Source organism: Artemia franciscana, chromosome 16 (genome assembly GCF_032884065.1).
Source record: "Artemia franciscana chromosome 16, ASM3288406v1, whole genome shotgun sequence".
In the NCBI taxonomy this organism is placed as follows: Eukaryota; Metazoa; Arthropoda; class Branchiopoda; order Anostraca; family Artemiidae; genus Artemia; species Artemia franciscana.
The window spans coordinates 14,925,348-14,948,965 of record NC_088878.1 but is presented as its reverse complement, the minus strand read 5'-3'; the positions used below and the strand labels follow the sequence as shown (position 1 = coordinate 14,948,965).

The 23,618-nt window shown below is 34.9% G+C and overlaps 1 protein-coding gene across 1 annotated transcript; it reads right to left on the bottom strand.

The window, feature by feature from the left end:
• Positions 1-71: 71 nt before the first annotated feature.
• On the bottom strand, positions 72-23,259 carry LOC136037114 (nuclear protein AMMECR1-like). The gene is made up of 4 exons (XM_065719585.1): positions 22,847-23,259; positions 13,626-13,736; positions 11,898-12,103; positions 72-6,356 (listed from the first exon to the last, which is right to left on the bottom strand). The coding sequence occupies exons 1-4, from the start codon at positions 23,134-23,136 to the stop codon at positions 6,187-6,189; spliced, it is 777 nt and encodes a 258-aa protein (XP_065575657.1). The 5' UTR covers positions 23,137-23,259; the 3' UTR covers positions 72-6,186.
• Positions 23,260-23,618: the final 359 nt, after the last annotated feature.

The following is a 23,618-nucleotide window of genomic DNA, read 5'->3' as shown; positions in this document are numbered from 1 at the left end:
ACTATATAGTACATCATAATATGTACAGACCTCAGGCTATTCCTATGTCTTTAACATACACACAATAAAAATTTTTGATGTTTAAACTTGTATTATCTCTAAAGAAAAACGATAGAAAATTGTCTAATAGCGCCGTATAACCAAGGGCTAATCAACTAAAGCTAATCACGCAAAAATTAGTACATGAAATAAGTTGCAATTAATTAACTAAAACATCTCCGAATTTTTACCTACACGCGGATACATCGCATCTATCGGTGGCGTAGCAATCTAGCGATCAATGAGTATTTTTCTCCTGTATTTAAGGTTAATTTCCTTTTTCAAAATATTTTAATTATTTAAGATCTCATGGTAAAATGCTATTCTAATAAAATAGGTTGGCTTAAAATTTCAAGAAACGGGCGTTTCGTCCCATTAGAACAAATTAGTTGTACTTGTAAAAGTGCCATTTCCAGAATGTCGATTTTGGTGTCCAATATGGGCTCAACTAGTTGTGAATCTCGACCCTCATTTAAGTTTCAATCAAACTCCAAATCCCTCCATCCCATTCACACAGGTATTGTCATAATTAAATATTACTTCCTTTCAAGATTATTGGCACATTATGCTATAAATTTAATTCAAACACGATTTTTCCCCTCTTTTCTTCTTTTTAAATCAATTGCGACCCAGGAAATTGATAAAAAAGTAAAGGTAAATAATACGGAAAAAAATAATCAATATTTGGGAAACAAAAATTAATATTTGAATTTTTAAGATTTACTAGAAATCGTTTTTCAACCTTTCCTCCTTGAAAAATATATCCAGCCCCCTTCCTCCCGGGCCATGTCTTCTCTAGGGGCACCCTTGATGTGATATGTAGGGAAAAATAAATGGGTTTGAATCCCATTAACAAATAACGGACAATGACAATATTTTAGATTGATAATCATGGCCAATCCTTGATTCCCAAAAATATGAAGTAACACGAAGTGAAACAGAAAATAAGTAAAAAGAATAAAACTGATAATTAATAAAATCAAAATTAGAGTTTAAACTTGTTTTACTTTAATTTAATAATTCTTAAGACGCTAAAATTTACCTTTTTAGGTGCTTGGTTCGAGGGATGGGAAAGGCGGGAAGGCTAATTTTACGCCCCTCTCTTCTATAAAAATAATAAAGAATCCAACTCTGGATTACCCTGTTAGAAAAGGCGGGGGTAACTTTTGCTTTGGTGAATTAAAAAGAACTTATGAACCTGGAGAAATCTTTATAAGAGAGCCAGGTTCTAAGACAAAAGGTGAAAATAATATGGGAAATGAAGCTCTTAGTTCACTTTTGACATGAACAGGTAAACACAACAATTTTGTTCTCAGATAGAAAAAAGAAGCCAAGCTTCAACACCACGAACGATGAGTTGGAGGGGGGGGGGCACAAGTTTAAACTTATAGAAGGAGAGAGAGAGAGAATTTATTTAAAAGAAACACAAAAAAAGAAAATGATTTGCATGGCTTGCTTATTTTTCAACTTGAAGCACAATTTTCCCTACAGGATCATTTCAAACGTGTCATTGGGGATCTTGAGATAAACTAAACACTATTTTAAACCAACATTTTCTTCCTTTTTCTTGAGCCGTTGTTCGTCATTACCCCTTGAGCCAAACTTGTTACACCACCGATATTTACAGATGGGAAGGGTAGTTCTAGCCCATCAACATACATTTAAAAGGGGTAACTGCGGAAAATATACGCAATATAATGCTCCTAATAATAACAGACACAAAGTGTTCATTCAAAAGACATTGAAACAATAGAATAACCTGAATCAAAGAGCTCAATACCCTCTTAACCATTCTATAATTAAAAAGAAAGCAAAATGAGACTTTTGGCATTCTGTTATGTGTCGTGTTTTATTCCATAAATTTAAATAAAATCAGTTTTCGTTATTTTGTTTTCCGAACCGACCATTAAGAATCAGCATGGCAATGTAGATCAGGAGGATTAGAGTATGACTGAACATACATTGCCCTTCTGATCCTCCCTTTGAGAGCATCTTAGCAAGCATTTTGTTTGGCAATTGTCTCAGAAATGTTAAGTTCTATGCTGTAATGTACGTTGTTCGTAAATATACAGATATGACTTTTGGCATAACAACAACACTAAAAGTACTATTACTTCATATCTTTGAGCCTTTGGGATTTTGTTACAGGTGAATTTCCGGATAGTTTTAAATTTCAAATGGCAGACCTGATATGATATTTTAATAAAAATACCGCCCAAAATAGAAAGTCAATAGTTCACACTTTTCAAGCACATTTCAGATTGATCTTACTTGATGCACACCAATTTGTCTTATTGGTCATCTTGATGTAAATTAGGTAAGTTAAATAAGCGTTATAAGGAAGCATAAACATATGTTGGACAGTCAGTTCATAAAATTTTAAGTTGGAGAGGGGAATGTACTTTTTGAAATCGGAGGGGCGGGGGGATAAAATATTTTTTTCATTTTTTTTTATGGAAATCAAAAATTTTTTTTGCATGCTAACCAATAATCCATGTTGCGCAGGTATAGATCTCTTTACTAATCTCTTCGGCCGGGAATGTAATGCGTGTTTGGGGGCAAATCATCCGACGCTTCCCGGGTTTTCCCCCAGATTTCTCCTGGTATCCATTTAGAGCTGGGTCGACTTTGGCTGAGCTTACAGAGTCACACTATTGCCCCCCTTCCAAACCAAACAACCAGCGACGCCAGGAATCGAACCCCCATTCTCAGGAAATAAAATAATATTCAAATTACAAAAATGTCGACATTTTCTTTTCAGGTTTTGTACTACCTATATCATTTTTCATCCAATATAAATAATCATTTAACACACTACTGAAAACAAAACTATTAAGCTTTAAATATTTGTATCGCTCCGAAAAAATTTTGAGCAGCGCTTTTCAATCCTAGAGGAGACAATATTCAGCAAACCAAATAAAGGTGGAGTTAGTACTTTTAATCATTTGCAAACATTGATGATACGATGCAACACACTTTTAAACCAGGTTCAAAATGAACAATAGCAAATCCTGGGGTAGGAAAATTATAATAATTTAAAATCTACCAGGTTTTCTTTGATTATTGGTTTATGTTATTGTACATACATTTCACTTCGGAAAACGACATAAGTTTATCGATCTTGCATCGAACTACTACCTGATTCAACCTGAGACATAGATTGATACGTCTAAATTTTGCAATCCTAGCAGTTCCATTTACTGAGAACTCATAGGTCTTTACTTCCTAAAAAGGATATCTTGACACCGCAGAGGGGGGGGGGATGAAAGAAGGTTGAATATATTGCACAAGTTTTTCGATAGTAGCTCGCATAAAAAACGAAATATTTTCGAATGATACTTCTTGCCTGATCAAAGAGATAAGAAGAGAGAAATTTCATACGTGGAGGGGCGCTAGATGGCGAAGGACATTTCATTCTTGGAAGGGTTTTACTACCAATGGTCATCCTTATTAGTTTGGACATTCCATGGCAAAACCTTTCTCGAGACTAAGTTTCCAGATATTCTTTGAAATTTTGCAGATACGATCATTGGATCAATCTTTATTTAAAAACCTTAGGGACTTTGATCTTGATTTGACTCTTTGGCTCCGTTTAAGTGTCAAAATAGGTCTTTCGGAGCAATGTATGTTTCAAAATTTTCTAATGGGGCTGTAGAATGAGCTTTACACTGGCATGACTATAGACAATGAACATTTTAGTAAACTTGCCATTTTTGCTTGAGAAACATCCTATTTCGTTCTTAATTTTATGTCATTTCTAGACCATTTGCATCTGTTCTGAGCTAAGGCCGACTAATTTTTTTGTCATTTCTTTGGTGAAACTGTGTTTTGGTCACTCTTGGGTATAGAAGAAGCTTTTGTTATAGCATAGGAGGGTTCTCAAAGCGATAGGTTTGATTGCACTGCCATCTAATTTTATACTAAATACAAACAATTATAAAAGAAAGGGCATGCATATATAACTCTCACGAAAAAAGTCTCAAATAGACACTTAAGACCTCCCTCAACTAAGAATCACAAACACAGTATATATCGCCTCAAAAAGGCACAATAGCCCAGCTTTATGATAAAAACACATCCGACTGTACACAAAACATCGAACACGAAATACCATCTAATGTAAAACAAATCAAAAACGGGTCAAAAAGGCAGGTTAACTAAAAAGCCAGTTACAGTCAAATTACAGTATCTTTCTAAAATTGAGCTTTAAAATTCTAAAACATTCGAAATTTCTGAATTAAGGTTTTCAAAGTGCATGTACAACTCAGACCATACGAAAAAGTCGTAATAGTATATTTGTACTCCCCCCAAGTTAGTACATTGACACTTGACAGGATATCTGAATAAAGTAGTACTTTTTCGTACAATATTATCTTTAGCCTACTTCCAAGTTCAATGCAATTTCTGATTTAGGAAAGAATAAAAATATTACGAAACTTTTTTGCTGACAGAATGTTAAAATTAATTCCAGTAGACTAGGAACCATGGCCATGATCAGCTGAGCTTTTTGATTTTACCATGTGAAAATGCTGATAAGTTTATATCAACTAGAGGAACAGTTTTATTATGCTAATAACATCCAAATAACCAGAAATTTTCAAAGAAAACGATCAACCACAAAATTGTCTATTGAAGTTCTGTTTAAAAAATAATTAATCAACATACCCTCTTTTACTAATGCCACTGATAAACGGAGCGTCGAAACATCGACGAATTTTGACAAAAAGAAATTTGACAAAAATCGACGAGATCTGACAAAAAAGAAGAAGAATGAGTCAATTCTATCTTTTATCGAAACTTGCACAATTTATAGGAAATTCAATTGAAATCCTTGAAACAATTTTTTAAATATTAGACTTCAATGGGAAAGCTTTACTTTTGTGACAAAAGAATAAGGCGAGGCTGGTTTCTGGTTTCGTAATTGGTAATATATATATATATATATATATATATATATATATATATATATATATATATATATATATATATATATATATATGTATGTATATATATACATGTAGTATACAGGGTGTCCACGTTGGTGTGGCAAGTCAATTTCTCAGTACCAATGCACTGGTCAAAAAAGAAAAGAAAAAAAAAAGAATTGTCTTTTCAACGTTAGCGCATGACATTAATAAATACAAGGACATGAATTTTAGAGGGTGCAGATTCACCTAAAATGATGCATCTTTGGATCTGCAAGAACATAAAAGAGTTTTTGTTAGAAAAATAATTTTGGAAAATGGTCCTATCAAAAGCTATAGGCAGTCAATTCAAATCTTTAAAGTAAATTAGCATTGAATAGCAACCAAAGCATATTTCAGAAAACAAAAGCTGGATAAAAACGAGTGAAATTTAAGAACTCTTCCAGGCAGTCGTGCCCAGTCAAAAGTTCACATGGAATTTCAAACGATTAAGGAGGAGAGGGCTGAATCACCCTTCAGGGGGTGGATTTTTTTTCAGAAAAAGCTTTTAAAAAGCTGCTTAACATTTGTCCTACTTTATTCTTTGTACATGCCACAGATGGAATATTATTTCTTTTTTTTTCAAAGACAAAACTGGTTCCCTTTTTTGCTCCTTCTGGTTTCTTCAAATATGTAATATTTCGACGAGTTTGCTACTTGAATTTGACTGGCCATCAATGCCCCTCAAGGGGTACGTGTGCTCCCAAAAAGTCATCTTATTAAATTTATTGGAAAGACATTAACTTGATAGTGTTGATAAGATCATTTTTATTTTGTTGTATGAAGTACAGTAAACACGTTTGGATTTCTTCTCTTATGTCATTAACCTAAGCTGGAAGTCCTAACTTAAAGTGTAAGGTGTACCTCCCCCCCCCCTAAATGTAAAAACTCTTCATGCAAGGTAAAAATGTTGTCAACATGTTGGGCGGGGGGGGGGGAGCATTATACGAATTGTCATGAGAAGCCTGGAACTGATAATGAGGTAATTCTAGGTTCTAAGTTTTACAGATGTAAGCATTCTCATAAGTTTCGTTGATGATTATCATAGGGAGAGGAGGGATTCTTGAAACAATGAGAGCTCCAACAATGAGAGCACATAAAAACTGTAACCGGCTTGACCAGATCTCAAACAAAAACAAAAAAGATTCAGAAAAACTCTACATCCTCACAAATTTCAGCTCAGTCATGAGAATCCATTCCGCTTGCGAAAAGTCATATATTCCTGAAAGCTTGCAGTGATTTTTTCACTCTGATATCTAACCAATCGAATTTGCTTACGGAGTTCCGGAGTCACAGTTCCCTTGTGGCCTCCTTTTCGGAGCAAAGAGTCAATTGTTTGAATATGGTCCCAACCTAAAAATAAAATGTAAATTATATATTAGATACCTCAAGAGTCACCATGCCCAAGTGATAAAAACAAGTTAAGAAAATTTGTGACGTGGATTCTTACGAAATTATGGTGTTAAAAAAACGGTCATTTTGATGTCAGTTGTCCAGATTATCTCTGGAGGAGAGTAAAAAGCCATTCATTTTAAGGCCACGAACTCCATATTTTTGTTGTCTCCTAATCGAATTCAGAAAATCGTTTGATTATGGTCTCAACCTGAAAATACAACATAGAATCATATATTAGGTTTCTCAACGAATCACCATGCCCAAGTGATGCGAAGCACAATACATAAAGTGACTTTCACACTACGCGGGTAATACGTAAAACGAAGAGGTCAAGTTATGTCACGTTTAACCATCATAATCATTCTTAAGAACATGGAATAGAGATTGAGATTCAAGCTCTGATCAAGCATGAAAGGCTTTCTGAGAAAGATTTACTATTTTATTTTCAGAATTTATTAAATTCTCATCCATAAATTTTATTTTGTTACTACTATGTCGATCTAGCAAAACCCATAGGATCTTTGAAACTAACCGAAAATTTTGTTAGCTTATACTAAAAGGTAAAAATTCCCAAAATATTCTATCTGTAAAAGGAAAAATTGCTGCTTTTTCAGTTCTGAAGCACAACAAGCAAATAATTAATTGTAATAAGTTTCAACAAGTGCTTTGGAATGCAATTTAATAATTGCAATCGGCCATTGAACTAAAAAAAAAAAAAATGGAATTTTTAGGAGCTGGAGCTAGATATTTTAAGAGCTAGAGTCTACCTTGGCACAGCCTACGTTACAGGCAAAATTAGCTCCCAAATATTAGATTACTTGACATATTAAGTTATGCTAGTGTGAAAAATTCCATGGGGTAACGTTACTTTCCAAGGTTTCAACCTTGCTCTTTGAACAACACAAATACTTTATGTTTTAATGTGCCTTTTTGTCACCAACGCATTTACCTTTATCATTCGTGGAGTCAGCCTTTACTTTGTTTTTGACGAAAAAGCATATTTCTAGTTTGGGTTCACGACACTTTTGTCCACAATAGCAGCCGCAAAGGTCTCTGGCGACTTGTCTGTTGAATTCACAGCTCAATTTACTATAAAAGCAAGTTCTTATCTACACTTTCTATACAATAGATAAATTAAACAAGGATTGAATGGAAGACAAAAGAAGAAGCAACAGTTATACTAATAATGAAGAATAGTGACTTTTCATTCACTCAGAAAATTAGTAGGTCTCATGGTACCTTTTTTTGAAGTAGGGATTTAATGAAAAATCAGGTTTTAATGATGAAAAATAATAGCCAACCAAAACTTGTTTGACAATTTAGCTCTGCCAAACAAAAAGAAGGGCCTCTTCAAAGAGGTGATAAGGGAAAATTTGAAGGGAGTGGGACTTTTTTTGGGAGCTAATAAACTTTTTTGATAAAATCCAATCCTTTAAACAAATATAAATCGCTCTAAATAAATAAATGAAGCCTAAAACGAACCGAAATTGAATCTTTAGTCAAGTCAAATTTGAAAATGACCAGAAATTATAACAAATAATAACAGGCCCCTCGAACCTTCCAAAGACCTTATAAAAATCTGATTTGGAATTACTGGCTATTCAAGGCAGTAAAATGTCAATATTTTCCTCTGAGAATTGGTCCAGGCTTTCATTGATTAAATAAAAAAAAAATATTTTTTTCAACTGAAAGTAAGGAGCAACATAAAACTTTAAAAAAAGTTTTCCTATATTAGGGGGATAATCCCTCCTCAATACCTCGCTCTTCACGCCAAAGTTTCTTTTTGTATTTTAAAAATCTCCTGACTAATTAAACGGCTCTTGTGTTTCAAGAGTTGTTCTTAAATAATTGTGACAACAAGTTAGAATTAGCGTACAGATCGAGCTATTGAGGAGGGGGATCCGCCCTCGTTCACAGGGTATTTTCTGTTCGTTTTAATGTTGCTCCTTACTTTTAGTTGAAAAAATTAGTTTTTTAAAATTTAATTTCCGATCGTTTTTCAAATAATGTTGGAAGATCCACCTTTTCTATCATGGAAAATATAACCAAGAAAATTTTTCATTGGGAAGTTTCTCCCATGTAAGGTCCCCCTTCCCCCAGACAATTCCATCCTTGCTGAAAATTCCCCATAAAAAAACTTTTTGAGGCAATTCCGCCTGAAAAATTTTCTTAACCTACTTTCGTTTGAAAAAAAAAGTTTTTCTTTTAATTTGTAAGGGTTTTTCAAATTATGCCAGAAATCCTCCCTCTGTGGAAAATTTTTCCTGGAAATTCTCCCCACCCAATGTCTCAATGGAAGGTTTCTCCCGAGTAAGATCCCCCCACGGAGAATTTCTGTTGCGGAAAATTACCACCCCACGAAAATATCCCCCAGACAACTTTAACTCCTTTGAACATGTTACCTGGGCTATTTCCCTGGAATAACTTCAAATATAAAATTGAATTGGCAAAGAGAAAGTAGGTCAACTAAAATTAATTTCGTATAAGAATTCTGGTAAACTCTCTCGCGTATAGTTTTTCTTTGAAATTTCATCCCCGAAAACTTCCTTCCTCAAGGAAAATTCTCCCCTTGGAAAATCTCCCACACACATAAAAATCACCCGCCCCCAAAAATGTCTGTTTATCCCAATAACAAATACTAAATGTAAACACAGGACAAATTTCATAACTTACAACCCTTTCCCCAGGGACTTGCAGGGCCGTATCATCCCCAGAGACATGATTACTTGACATATCAACTATACTGATCAAAATAGCTATCTCAAAATGTTGATCGGATGACTTTGGAAAAAGGAGCATGGGAGGGAGGGGAAATCTAGTTGCCCCCCTCCTCCGATCGTTTTGGTCACACAATGGGGAACTAGAACTCCATTTGAGCAAAACCTCTCTCGATTTGAAAAAAAAAACAGCATAACTAACAAACACGCATCCGTCATCTTTCTTCTGGCAAAACTTACAAATCCCATTTTTCCAGATGGAAGCTAGACAGCCTTATAATATGATTTTCTGATATGCCGAATCTGATGCTGCGATTTTTATGAAGGTGCTTTGAATTTTTAGGGGCGTTCCCACTCAATCTAAAAACAATTTCAATATAAACTTTCGTACAAATTTTCTGAGGCTCTTAGCTTTTGATGGGCACATGAAACTTGATGAATTTTATATATCTGGAGTCGGCATAAAAAGCTAATTCATTTGATGTATGTATTGTTATCAAAATTCCGCGTTTTAGAGTTTCGGCTGTTATTTGGCCGAGTGTTCTCCTTAATTAGAGACTGTTACCACGAATTATTGGATGAATTGATCGTTCGACATTCAGAAAGGACATTTTTGGCGGCCATGAACACTAATTTTATGACAAGTTCGTATAGGTATTTCTGAGACCCATATTACAAGACTTCCACGAGTTGAGTGGATCAATTTTTCTTAGAAATAGACTCCCTACTGAAAATCTAGACAGCCGTGATAGATGCAGCTGCTGACAAGTTTTTTTTTTTTACATATTGCATGGAATGGTTTTAAAAGGAAGAATATATCTAAAAATGTAATGTGCACCAAGAGTTATGAATCTAAATTGCTGGTTGCAAACAATCCTGTTCGAGTTTTCTAATTGAATTTTCTAATCTAACAACACAAAAAAAAACTATTTAAAATGTATGCCATTTTTAGCAAGGGGCAAATAGCACTAGCCTTTGATAGGCTTCAGGTAGTGACAGTCTTACTGTTACTTATGGTTAATTCTTTCCATTTTAAGTTTGTCTCTACTCTTTATTTTAATATTTATCCCTCTAAAGTTTCATTTATTACTTAGTGTTTAAAGTTGACTTATTACATGAATTTATCAAAAGGAAAGTTTTTTGTTTACTAATGTACCAAAGGAGCCACAGAGAGTTCTCACCTGAAAATTTTTACAATGGAGAAGTGAGAATAAGAGCTATTGGCTGCTTTCATATGGGTAAACTTAACACAGAAAAGTATTTCACCGATCATGTAGTACAGAAAACAGAGTCAGCTTGGTAGACTACGGTTCCAATACTATGATGAAGCCACTGTCATGAGCAACTACTTTTTAGTATACATACCTGCATTAATAGAATCGCACCAAATGCAACTTAGGTTCACTACCATGTCCATAGGTTAGTTTGTTGGTGATTCCATTCAGAGCTTAGTCAATATTACGTATCTGGTGTCATTCTTCTCGCATTGTACTGTTTTAAGGCGAAAAGTAAATCGTATTAACAATTATATGCTAGTGCCAAGAAAGTAGTCTATATAACTGTTTTTCATCTGAAATATCACCCACAACAAAAAGGACATGCTGGTACGAATCTTCGAAGAAAATGCTGAACAGCTACAGTTGTCTTTTAGCCGTATTGAGACGTCCAAAAACACAGGCCAATAGGCTTGCCGTCTAACTTCAGGGTTTGGAATATATACTCACACACTGTCTTGCAGAAATAATCTGCCTGTCCTGCAACCTGTTCTTCTCAGCAGGTATACCCCGTAAATTAGCCTTTTTCAAGGGTAACCAGTCTCAATGAAGTTATGAAATACGGAATCTACGAGGATACAAAGACATAGACGAATCTTTTGACGAATATTCTAGAAAGCAATAAAATTCACACAGATTAATTAAAACCCTACTAGTAATTAGAATAACGATTGAGATCTGGTTCATAACAATTGCTCCGCTTCTTACATCTGGATCCTTTATTTTTGGTAATATTTCGCTCCTATGAGTCGTTGGACGAATTAGTATTTTCAGGCTATATATTAATAGTGTTTTTTTTTTTTTAAATAACAACAATTCTAAGATTAATGCTTCCTATTTCTTAGGCCTTTTTAATGTTTAATAAATTAATGCTAATATGCTTGTCTTGATAAGCAGGGTATAATCTAGCAAATTTTTACTTATGCAAAACCTTGCAAAAGCTCTTCTAACATTAATCTTAATTTTATATTAATTTTAATAAGCGTAATAATAATTTTAATGAGTGTAATTACTTGGTTTTAATTCCAATTAAAGCTCTCTTAGTTGTAATTCATTTGAAGTTCCAAGTGTTGCACTTCACGTTGTCTGGGGATTAATTTGTCTGGTAGTACTGCTAAGTTACCAAGATGTCAATGATAAGTTATGAAAGTGTTGCTAATAGAGGTCATTGTGATTTTTTATTATCAAAAAGTATGGGACAACTTATATACTTCAACAAAAATCGACAGTACACTCTTTGAATTCAAACATTTTTAACATAAAATACTGTAACTCATTCATCATGGACTAAGATTAGGACCATAATCTGCTTCGAGAGAGGAGTACTATCAATATTAGATCCAAATTTTTGCAAAATAAACGCGTAATTGCAGACTTATTCCCTTAAATTCTTTTTAGGGGGCATCAAGATTTAGTTTTCCCCTAATCCATTTTCAGTACACATACTTGCCTTTTGCACATAGGGAAACAGGAGTCCCATAGAGAAATTTCAAAATATGTATATGTACCTTGCTCTGAGGCCACTTCGGGGAGGTAGGTGGCACTTCGACGGGAGCCTCGTTCAGATGGAAATTCTATTCTTATGCCATGGACACCAATCTCCCAATCCATATAGTTGTTGACTTCTTCAAATTTAACCAGAATTGAAACAGAAACGTGAAGGCGTCCGAGTTCGTCGATCGATATAGGAGAAAACCGAGAGTCTTTGAAAGCACTGAAAAAGTGAAACATGTCTTACCCTTTACGTACTTCACATTAAATTATAGATGGCGAGGATGATGCAAGATAAGAAACACATCTTCCCAAAAATTGTTGTTTTGCACTTTTTGTATGTTCTGCCAATCAAAGGGGCAGCTGAGAACTTCTGCCTTCCCCTCTGGCTCCCTTGGCAAGCAAGTTTTATAATGAAGGCATTCAAATCCAGATAGATCTGTTTCCTAATCACAAAGTCAACTTATAGCTGCATCATCTTTATAGGCTAAAAATACTGACCAATTTTAAGCTTGATTTGAATAAAGTATTGGAAGCAGATCCTAAGATTCTCACTTTATTTTTTATGCATGTTAATTCGTTGAAACTAGGATTTTAGATGTCTTGTCAGTCAATCAAATAAACGAGTGATCCAATTTCTATAAAAAAAAATAACTGTCCCAACTTGTATTAGCTTTTAAGAAACATACTTCTGGTTCACTGAAATAATGAATATACTGGATTTTGCTATTAATGTTCCTGGATAGAAATTATTAGGCGACATAGTATTAAGCATCATAATCTGTATGACATTTTGTGATTTTTTTCAAAGATACATATTTGTCTAATAGATCAAACGAAACGAAATAATGGTTAGCTGTTAACACATAATCTAAGACTCAAAGCTTTAGGGTGGAATATTAAAGAATTTCCTTCTATAGCTGTGGGATCTGATGACCCGAATATGTGATTTAGATCCAAACTTTTTCTTTGAGAAAATCCCTTTCGATTAATCTTAGAAGGAATGCCTCTTATCCACTTAGTGAATAGGTAGAGATAATACCATCTGACAAACTTAATAAGCATGACTTATAATCGTATTTTGCAAGATATTTTAGATGGAAACAATTTTTTGTTTCACAGATGTAGCCAAGAATATCAGAAAATACAATGAGTATTAATTATTTTTCACAGAGCTGTCAACGCAATGAAGGGGGATAAATTTATACATTTTCATGCATTCTCTTTTTCATTAATATACATTTGTTCAAACAAAAGGTCTGTTCCTTCATCTTAGTTAAAAACTGCTTGGGGTTACTGACATTAACTAGAAGTGCAACTAACAGCAGCAGAAATGTATAGGGCTGAAAAAAAAAATCCTGCCCAGTATGGTATTCCAAATTCTGGAATAGGACCTCAAACACCTGAGGGGAGGTTAATTATTATCACACTCTTGGTGCAGAAACATGTCATAATGCACATAAAAGAATAAATAATAAGCAAAAAGAACTAGAGATTATAACTGCTGAGAAATATAGAAACTAGCCATGAGTCTAGCCTCAGAAATGCAGAATAAGATGAGGAAACTCAAATATTTTAGACATGAAAAAAAAAGAAGTAACACAGAAACAACAAGAACTGAATTCACCAAAGCATTAATTTTTTGCCATCTTAGTAGTTTAGAAGTTTTCAAATTATATTAAACATATCAATATTTCTTTTCAAAGTTTAGATGCAATGAAATAAAAGAACTCAAGAAAAATTACCTTGATAAAGCATACTCTTTGAGACCAGATGACAATTTCATGGCTGAAAATGTTCCAATGCATCCTCGAAGTCGTTTCTCTTTCCCAATTTTCCAAGTAACAAAAAGGGGGCTGAAAAAAAAATATCATTACCACCAATCAAATGGCTTCAATATACTTTTTCAATACTTTTTCTTATAGCTTCAAGCATAGGTGCATATAGCTCAGGAATAGGGGGAGGAGGTGATCAGAGAATTTCCATAGGCGAGGCTCAAAAACAAAAAAGTAGATTCTTTTGCAAAAATTTTTGGAAAGGGGAGTCTATTATTCTTCAAAAAGATACTTTTAAAGGATCTTTTTGAGAAATATTAAAGAGTTGGGAGCCTTTTATATTCTTTTGGAGAGATACTTACCTTCCCCCCTCCCCCTCAGTGTTCAGGCATGGCTAAAGACTTAAAGGACCAAACATAATAGAACATACTCATTCCCATTGATAGGGACATATTCAAGCCCATTGATTTGCAGGTCATGACTAACCCATACTCCACAAGTTTGAGAAAATTACCGACTAACAAGCCTTGTTAGCCAAAATACATATGCCTTACCATTATTTTTTTTCTCGAAAAGTTTTTGCACAGGCATACTGTAAATTTTTATTTGAACTGATATTTAAAATAATATATGAAAAAATAATGAATAGTGAAAAGTGATAATGTTAAAAGTAACTGTTGTTAAGAGTGCCAAAAACTCTTACACTATCAGATTCAACAGGTCTGAGAGCCTGAGAGTGAAGATTCCAGCCCAGATCTATAAAAAATTGAAGTTTGTATTTGTGCCAACAAAGATGGTCATGGATGCATCTTTACTTTTGCCTAATTTTTGGGGCAATAGTACTGATCAACTTGTAGTAGAATATCACAATAGTACTGATCAATTTGTAGCAGAATATCACAATAGCACTCAGTTGAAAGCCAATCATGTCATACCTGAAAGACATGTTTCAATTTTTGAGTGATAGCCATACTGTTTCTGCACAAGTGTCCCAGTTGAATTTTGTTGATGTCTGTACCATGGCTCAATGCTAGATCCTCTCTTATTTGTCATTTCTGTTAATGATATTTTTAGTGCCTTGAAGGATCTCAGAATAGCAATCTCATTTGGTGATGATGCTGCTTGCAATGTTAAAGCTAATTAAGCATGTAACCCGAGCCCTAATTTCTTTTTTTTTTGGGGGGGGAGGGGCAGTTCCAAGGGAGAAAGTGTAACATCCCCCGTCTACAATTTTGTTTAAAATAATAGAATTAATGCCAGGTTTGCTATTGACGTAATGTAACGCAATAGAAGATTAATTGGATCACTTTGCCACTTGCACAAGGCATTGGGAAACTTTGTCAAGGATGTGATTGTCACTAAACATCAATATCCATTGGCCAATCAGAGGCAACCCCAGTTTACCAGGAAGGTTACACACTCGTTGCCTGTTGAGAGTTGTAATATTTTCGATTGATCTTGATACCATCATGATGTTGTAAGCTCACAATATAAGATGAATGGATAATCTAAGTGTCTGGACACCAACATGAAAGGCTCCTATAAAAATAGGACAAATTTTTTTTTTGAAAAGTCCTCTCTCAAAAGTCGCACCCATTGTTTAAATGACAATGTTTGAGGATAGGGAGTTATTTAATACTGTTAACAGTACTTTTGGCAAAGGTAATCAAAAACAAAGAAAAAGAGAAGGGATAATAAATTGCCTAGTTAGTTGGCTGGGGAAAATGACAAGCATTGCTGATGCTACAAAACCTACCCCAATCAAGGTGAAAAGCAGTCGTGGCAAAAGTTTGGCAGAAGATAAACAGTGCGTTTTAATGCAGTGGACAACAAACTCTTGAGCCAGTTTGATTTTTTGTCCAAATTTTTCTCTACGAGACTAGAAGAGAACTTAATCAAGCTCAGAATATGATGTCAAGAAAAAAAAGACAAATGGGTAAAAGGGTGATAAATGGCGCTAGTTTACCTAGCCCTAGCAACAGGAAATGCATCTTTCAGAGAATATTACTGCTTAAAGGACCTTGTTGAGGGATGCTAGAAAGGATAGTTAGTCTTATGGTGCCCTGCAACAGGTTCCACATACAAAAAAAAATAAGTATAACCAGGTCTCATGTCAAGGGAGATGTGAAATATACTCACGTAACTATTAACAGACTTGGCAGAAGAAATTGTGGAGCGAAATTTCCGACTACCAATTGGTATGAGGCAACACATGGTTCTTAAATCTCATTACAGTAGGATGCAAAGCCATTAAGCATAAAGAAAGATACAACCTTGACCCTTATAATAAATGACAAGCCAGTATCTTCCTCACAATTCTAAGCTATTTCAGTGCCACCAAAAGAGGCAGAGTGTAAATTGCTGGCAAATGAATTTGCATCATTGTCAGGGTACTTCATATAATGTTGTGTTGCTGCTAGCAATGAGGCAGATTTTTTGTCTTGATTTTTTTCTAGTTAAGTGATGGAAATAAGATTATTCCATTTGGATGTATGTATTATGTATACTTCATATGTGTCTCTGTTTCTGGGGAAACAGTGATAAGTGATGCTTACCTTTGCATGCTTATACAGACAACAGCACTGTCACTGTCCACCCTTCTTGCCTTGGGTCTGCACTCCCTTTGGCTCTCCCTAACAGCACAGAAACATTTCAGTCTTGGGTTTATAACATATACTGTCTTTGAACAATTTTATTGCATTGCTATTTTTCTTTGTTTTTATTTCAGAAAATGATTGATTTTTTCAGTTCTTATTTCTTGTATATAGTACTCAGTAGTAGAATTTAGAAAGGGTTCTTAAAAAATTCGTTTGAAGAGGGGTGTTAGCCCCCATGGCCTCCCCCTTGTATCCATGCTTGAAGCTAATAAAGGATCACCACAACACACATAAATTGAAAATGGCACAATGTACTTACTCTACTGGTTTCCAATTCACTGGCTCTTAGTCAGTCTTTGTTGGTTTGCTCTAATTCAAATCCTGCGATTTTCTCTTGATTTGGTGATTGGCAAGGCTGAATTTAAAGGTTTTGCATTTCTAGGCCCAAGCGTTTTTACTGCTCCTTATTCATACCACAGGAGGGAGGGTCAATATTACTTAAAAAAATCATCTTTATGATGACAATTTTTGTCTTATCACAAAATAACATTACTTGTGATAATAATTCAATAGTGAAATATTTGTATGTTGGGGGTATTAATTAAATTAAATAAACCAACAAGGTGTTAGAAATAAGTTTAATCCATGGGTAGATAGCATCAAATAATACATGTTCACCTTATACATTAATTTGTAATCAAGCCTAGCCTATTTATCTTCAAAACCAATTGACAGAACCTTCCTCCTTTCTTTTTTTTGTGTGAATGTGTAATTATTGTATTACATCTCTTGAGTCAGCCTTTCCTCAATAGTGAGCAGGAATAATGATATCAATCTGTTGTGGCTGACTGAAGATCTTAAGTAGTTCTTCACCTGGCAAAGGGTGAGGAAGGATCTTTCTCCTGTGCAGTTCGTACCAGGTACACTGACAACCATTCTTAAGGCAATATAAATATTTGAATATATGTCAACTGCATCAAAATTACACAAAACCTAGCTAACATTAGTTAGAGTCATGCTATTTTTATCCTTCATCAGTATTTTGTACCAAGAAAGGTATCAAATGTAAGCATTCATCTACAATCATAGATTCAAAATCATTGGGATAAAAACTCAATAGCTCAATTGCATGCTTTGTGATTTCTGAGCTGTGGATTTTACATGGTGGTAGAGTGCACCTGGCACTTTGATGATAAATCACATCAGTTCAGTTTTGCTAGGAAAAGAAATCACTCAGTGACAATTTATTGTGTCCCCTGGCATTGTGTGCCCCTTGGCCCAGGCCTATTGGTAAATTCTGGCCTGATTGTCAGTCAATCTTGCAGTGTTTTTAGAGTTGATAATACCAGGTACATTGGTATTCAACTAGACAGTAATCTGTTATTTAATTACCATAAAACTTTAGAATTGATAGTACCAAGTACATTAGCTTCCAACCAAACAGCAATCAGTCATTTAAATGTCAAATAGATAAACTGAACATAAATATAAGTCATAATGTTGGAAAATCTTCATCCCTGAGATTCCTAGTACCTCATCATGCTGTGGGTTCTATGTATTTTTACCTTATTTAAATTGTACCTTAACTGTTGTCATCTTGTCTATTTGAATTCTTTAAAGTCATCTAGCTCTTCTTCCAAGAATGAAAAATAAGAAAATTTTGGTCCTGATGGAATTTATGTCATTTATGTTGTGGCTACTGATTTGCCTTCTACAAATAGTGCCCATGAGTTTCTTGAGATTTCACTTGTTTCTAAATTGCCTTAGCTTTTTCTAATAGCTTTATTGGAGTTTTATATGAAAAATAGTCTGTCTTTGATGATATATTCTCTTGACTTTTTTGGTGCTGATCATGTCTATCACTTTTCTGCTTGTTTGGCTTCTAATTCTCACGAACCTGTCATACCTTGTTTATGTAACTCCTTTTTAATTTTTAAGGTGATTATAGCATTGTTCGCCTTTCCCTTCCTTTGTGGGAATTTTATGGCACTTGGTATTTACCAAGTGACATATGGTAATTGCAAATTCTGTCAGTCTGTCTGTTCATCCTGGTTTTGCTAGTTTAGGCACTTCCAGATAAGCTAGGATGATGAAATTCGGCAGGCGTATCAGGGACCAGACCAGACTAAATTAGAAATAATCATTTCCCCAATTCGACCATCTGGGGGGAGGACTGGGGGGACAGTTAATTCCAAAAAATTAGAAAAAATGAGGTATTTTTAACTTACAAATGGGTGACCAGATCTTCATGAAATTTGATATTTAAAAGGATATTGTGTCTCGGAGCTCTAATATTAAATCCCAACCTGATCTGGTGACATTGGGGGGGGGGAGTTGGAGGGAAACCTAAAATCTTGAAAAACTCTTAGAGTGGAGGGATTGGGACGAAACTTGGTGAGAAAACAAGCACAATTCCTAGATATGTGATTGATATAACTGGAACGGATTCACTCTCTTTGGGGGTGTTGGGGGGAGGGTTAATTCTGAAATTAGAAATAATGAGGTATTTTTAACTTACAAAGAAGCAATTGGATTTTGATGAAATTTCATATTTAGAAGGACAGCAACTCATGTCTCAGAGCTCTTATTTTAAATCCTGATCAGATCTGGTGACATTGGGGAGAGTTGGAGGGGGAAACCGGAAATCTTGGAAAACACTTAGAATGGAGAGATTGAGATGAAACTTTGGTGGGTAGAATAAGCAAATGTTGCAGATACATGATTGCTGTAACCAGACTGGATCCTCTCTCTTTGGGGAAGTGGGGCAAAGTGCTTTGGCAAGTTCAGTGCTTCTGGACATGCTAGGACAATGAAAATTGGTAGGCATGTCAGGGACCTGCACAAAATGACTTGATAAAGTCATTTTCCCTGATTCAACCTTCTGGGGGGCTGAAGGGAGAGGAAAAATTAGAAAAAAATGAGGTATTTTTAACTTATGAGTGGGTACTTGGATCTTAATGAATTTCGATATTTGGAAGGACCTTGTGTCTCAGAGCTCTTATTTTAAATCCTAACCAGAATTAAGCCTCTGATTTTCCTTTTAGATTAATCTATTGATTCTTAGAATTTTGCTAGAGCTCATGCCATATGAGCTCTTGGCACTTCAAACCTTGTCACAAGTGCCATATGAGCTCTTAGCTCTTGTTTTTTAAAGGTTTATCTTCTCTGTAAAATATGTGATTTAATGACTTATTTTAATCTGTAATTTATGCAAAAGGAAAAAAAAAGCATCAATAGATAATCAGTTTCTGATTTATCTGCTCACCAAAAAAGAATTACAATATTGCTTAAACTTTTTCTTTCCATTTTTGGCACATATTTTTAACCTACATAAAAGTACATGGTAAATTTCAGAAATGTGAATGTCTAGATAGATAAAGCTGAACCTCAGCTATCAAATGATGACAAAATTGTCGTCTTGGGTTAATACATTAAAATCACAGGAGTGTGAAAAATAACAGACTAAAAGCATACATTGGGAACATAAACCTGAAGACTAAATTTTTTGATTTGTGTTAAACTTGATTTAATTTGATCCCTGGTTATAGGCCTACAAGTAGTTTTTTTTTTGCTGATAATACCATGACAGTTACTCCATTTATTCCAGTTTCTCTTATACTCTGATAATGGGTGTTTTATTGTGGGAGCCTGAGTCTTTAATCCCATATGGTAAATTACATTAAGTCTTTTTAAACTTTTTTTTACTTTCATTAGGTTATTTATTATGCTTGAGCTTCTGTTGAGTTTCCTTGCTGCTGGGCATGTATTGTTATTTAGTTTTTATTGCAGTTAAACCAATTTAAGCATGACCATTAAAGATAAAGATGACTAGGTATTGGCTTAAATGTAACTAAAAAGTACTAAGCTGTGATAAATGTAAACATTGGACTTGTACAGATTTCTTTGACATAGATGATAAATAATATGTTATATTTATAAAAATGACCAATGGAATTATTGTGACTGAAAGTGGACTCTTTGTAAATTAAATTCTCCTTTGGTAAAATTCAAGTTTAGGGGCTTTTTGCAATATAAGAGTGTAGTTGAGCTCTGTGAATGAAACTCTCAGAAATGTAAACACAATAAAGAGCACTCAGTTCATCCAACAAGACCTCAATCCATTTACCCAATGAAATAACACTTGGAAGCAGGATGTAAAACTACATATTGGAAAGAAAAACCCATGTACCAAGCACAATATGGAGTGTAGTGATGGTCCATGTAAACATATCTCCAACAGCCAGACAGAAAGATACCTTAGTGAACTAGTTGACAATAAGCTGAATTTTTATCTCTATAGACAAGCAGCTTTTGTAAGTGCCAATCACACACTTGGTATAGTTAAAACAACAATCACTACAAGATCCCAAGCTGTAGCCTACAAAAGTTTTGTTGAACCAAGTGTTGAGTTTAGGATGTGTAAAGCATGCCTAGTCAATAAGACTGATTTGGAATGATCATGAATCAGAGCAGTAAAGGGTAACAACATGCTCTAAAGGTCTATATGAAGACCCTTATTCATCACATCTCAAGGAGCTTCAAGTACCCCCTCCCCCCACTTACTGTTGCAAGTGAGGTGATGAAATTACAGCTTACAAGATTCTGAATTCTAATTTCTGCATCTCTAGAACTTTTAAACAAGAAGATTAAAAAAACAACTCAAGGTCATTCTCAAAAGCTTTTCAAAAAATGAGCAGATACCAGACTGAGAAACTAGCTCTTTACCAACAGAGGTGTCAGCTTATGGAACTCTCAATGGGAACATAGTCATCTCTACCAGTGAGGATGCAGTCAAAAACCACTGGACAGGGAGTAACTCAAAAACCAAGATGCACCATTTCTAACACCACAGATGAGCCAGCTTCCTACCATCACTGAAACTGGTGGATAAAGAATTAACCTTTTTACTAGCAAGTGTGATTCACAGATACAGACAAAGACTATTATGGATTTATTCAGTCTAAGGCAAGTGTTTTGAAGCAGGATAATTGTATTTAATTAGGATAAGATACAAGGGTAGACTTAATTTTTGTTTAAATTTACATGTTATAGCCAATTTTGACTACCTGACTACCAAACTAGAATTTTACAAAGGTGGTAAAATTCTAGTTTAGTGACTTCTTGCTATCTTGGAAAGGGGTTAGGTTAGTAAAATGAAACTTTTGGGAACTTCTTGATTTTGGGAATATATCCTGGGAAGGTGTATTTTAAAGTACCCACCTCTACTCCTTCTCCCTCTAGAAGGCCCAGAAATTTGCCTACATGACAGGTCTATACCTATAGAAATTTTGACAAAACAACATTTCACCTTAATTTTCAGTTACCAGTTGCTTTTTCTCTGCCTTTAGTTCTGAAAATGCTATTCCTGTTATTTGAGCATAACAGGGGGATGCATGGTCCCTGTATCCCCCTTTTTCAAAAAAGATGTTAAAATTCTTGAAGATGTCCAGAGAAGAGCCACTAAGATGATGAGTGGACTGCATGAGCTCCCTTACCCTACAAGGCCATGTAAGTTGAAACTCTCAACTCTGGTTTATAGAAGAAGACAGAGTGATGCCATTCTGGTTCATAAACTCATTAATTCAAAGGCACTCCCTGATCTTCTTCCTCTGGTGCCTCAGGACTCTTGTACAAGGGGACATAACTTGCAGTTATCCAGGCATTTCTCCTCAAAGCAGCAACACACCCATATTCTTACCATCTATGTCGCCAACCTCTGGAACAAATTACTGCCAGATACCATTGCTGCCCAAACCACAGACAGCTTTAAGAACCATCTTGACAACAAATGGTCAACAAAAGAATGGAAGTATAACTGGGAAGCACTCAAATCAGCAACATCAAACAACTTGCCAAGTGTACCTATTCAACTATGTGTCATGTATTATCAACTCTGGAGTTTCTACAAGGAAAAACCCTTAGATTGCTCCAAGCTGCAATTTAAGATAATTTTAAGGTATTTAAGGTAATTTGAGTAGAATTCTGAGCCATATCAATGTTTCTTTTTCAAAATTTATGAAATGTAGGCTATTTCCATATCTTTAAAACCTTATAAAGTGGGATTGAGCCAAGTTGTGAAACTGAAAACAATTTTGTTGTACTTCATTCAAGCAGAAGATCTATTTTACAAGGTTTCACGTTTATAACACACATTTTTAAAGGTCATCAAAGGTAGGCTCATAAAATTCAATATTAGGTAGGCCTAGGCCTACCTGTAATTACATCATATAGCATACGTTATGTAATATGTTATATGTAATAACATCCTGTATCATAATTCATAATTATAGAAGTAGGGGCAAAGCTAGAATTTTGAGTATTGAGGGGAGGGGGATAAAGAATGTGCCAACAAAGTTGTCTAATGTGTCAGCAAATGCACAATGCATAAACCACACCCCTGTATGGAGGATAAATTCTGATCAAAATGTTTAGGCTATCTTAAAATTGGACACTGACTGAATGGGCCTAGCCTATTAGAAGCATTACCCAGAGAAAGAGTTGGTCAAGCCTATAAAAAGATGTATCAAGTAGCATGTTCACCTTCTACCTAGCAAAAAACCACAGTAAATTTACTAAATAGAAAATAAAACATACTACTCATCACTGGTCCATTTAGTCAGCTTTAGAGTATCTGGCTTCTGATGTAGGTGAGAGTAAATCACATCAAAACAAAAGTAACACATCTCAGGATGTGCCACACTGAGCTGCTTCTTGGTATATCCATTTAACAATGAATGGTGTTTTACCAAAACACTAGCTTTGTTTTCCAAGCATGATTCCTGGGAGCAAAGGTCGTGACTGCTGTTGCTTCCTCCACTACAGCAGCTTGAAAAGGAAGAAGCTCCTGTTTTTTGTTTCTTCAGAATATAAAAGCTGTTGGACATCCTTCTCTTTTGGCCTAAACCCTCACTCCCGCTTGGAACCGCCGTGGTTGTTGTTTTAATTTCCTCTAACTTACTGACACTTCAGCTAGAGCTTTATATTTCCCTCATTTCCTCTAAAAAACAACGTCTAGCTATTGCCAATTAAGAAAAACTTCGAAAACTACCCATTCACCAAAAGGTTTAAAAAAGAAACCTCAAATGTGGAGACATTTTTTTTTTCTGTTAATAGCCTCAAGTTACCATTCAGTAGCATATGTTTGCAGGCATTGCATAAATCAAATAGTGCCAATTTTATATTGTCTAAATAGACTCGTCCTACTAGTTTACTTACCACAGAAATATAAAGTTGATTCTGGATGGTGATGCTTTTTAAGCCGAACAATCATAAACCATTTGTATTGTCGGTAAGCAATTGAACCATTGAGAAATAAATTCAGGCCAAAGTGGATCCGATCCTCAATAATGCTTCATAATGTGATCTC

What these genes read in the sequence shown, in the direction of transcription:
- LOC136037114 (XM_065719585.1), bottom strand. Translation starts at nt 23,136, where the DNA reads ATGTCCAACAGCTTTTATATTCTGAAGAAACAAAAAACAGGAGCTTCT. An exon ending in AAATGGACCAGTGATGAGTA is followed by an intron (nt 13,737 to 22,846) that starts GTATGTTTTATT and finishes TTTTTTTTTCAG; the next exon opens with CCCCCTTTTTGTTACTTGGA. An exon ending in AAAGAGTATGCTTTATCAAG is followed by an intron (nt 12,104 to 13,625) that starts GTAATTTTTCTT and finishes TCACTTTTTCAG; the next exon opens with TGCTTTCAAAGACTCTCGGT.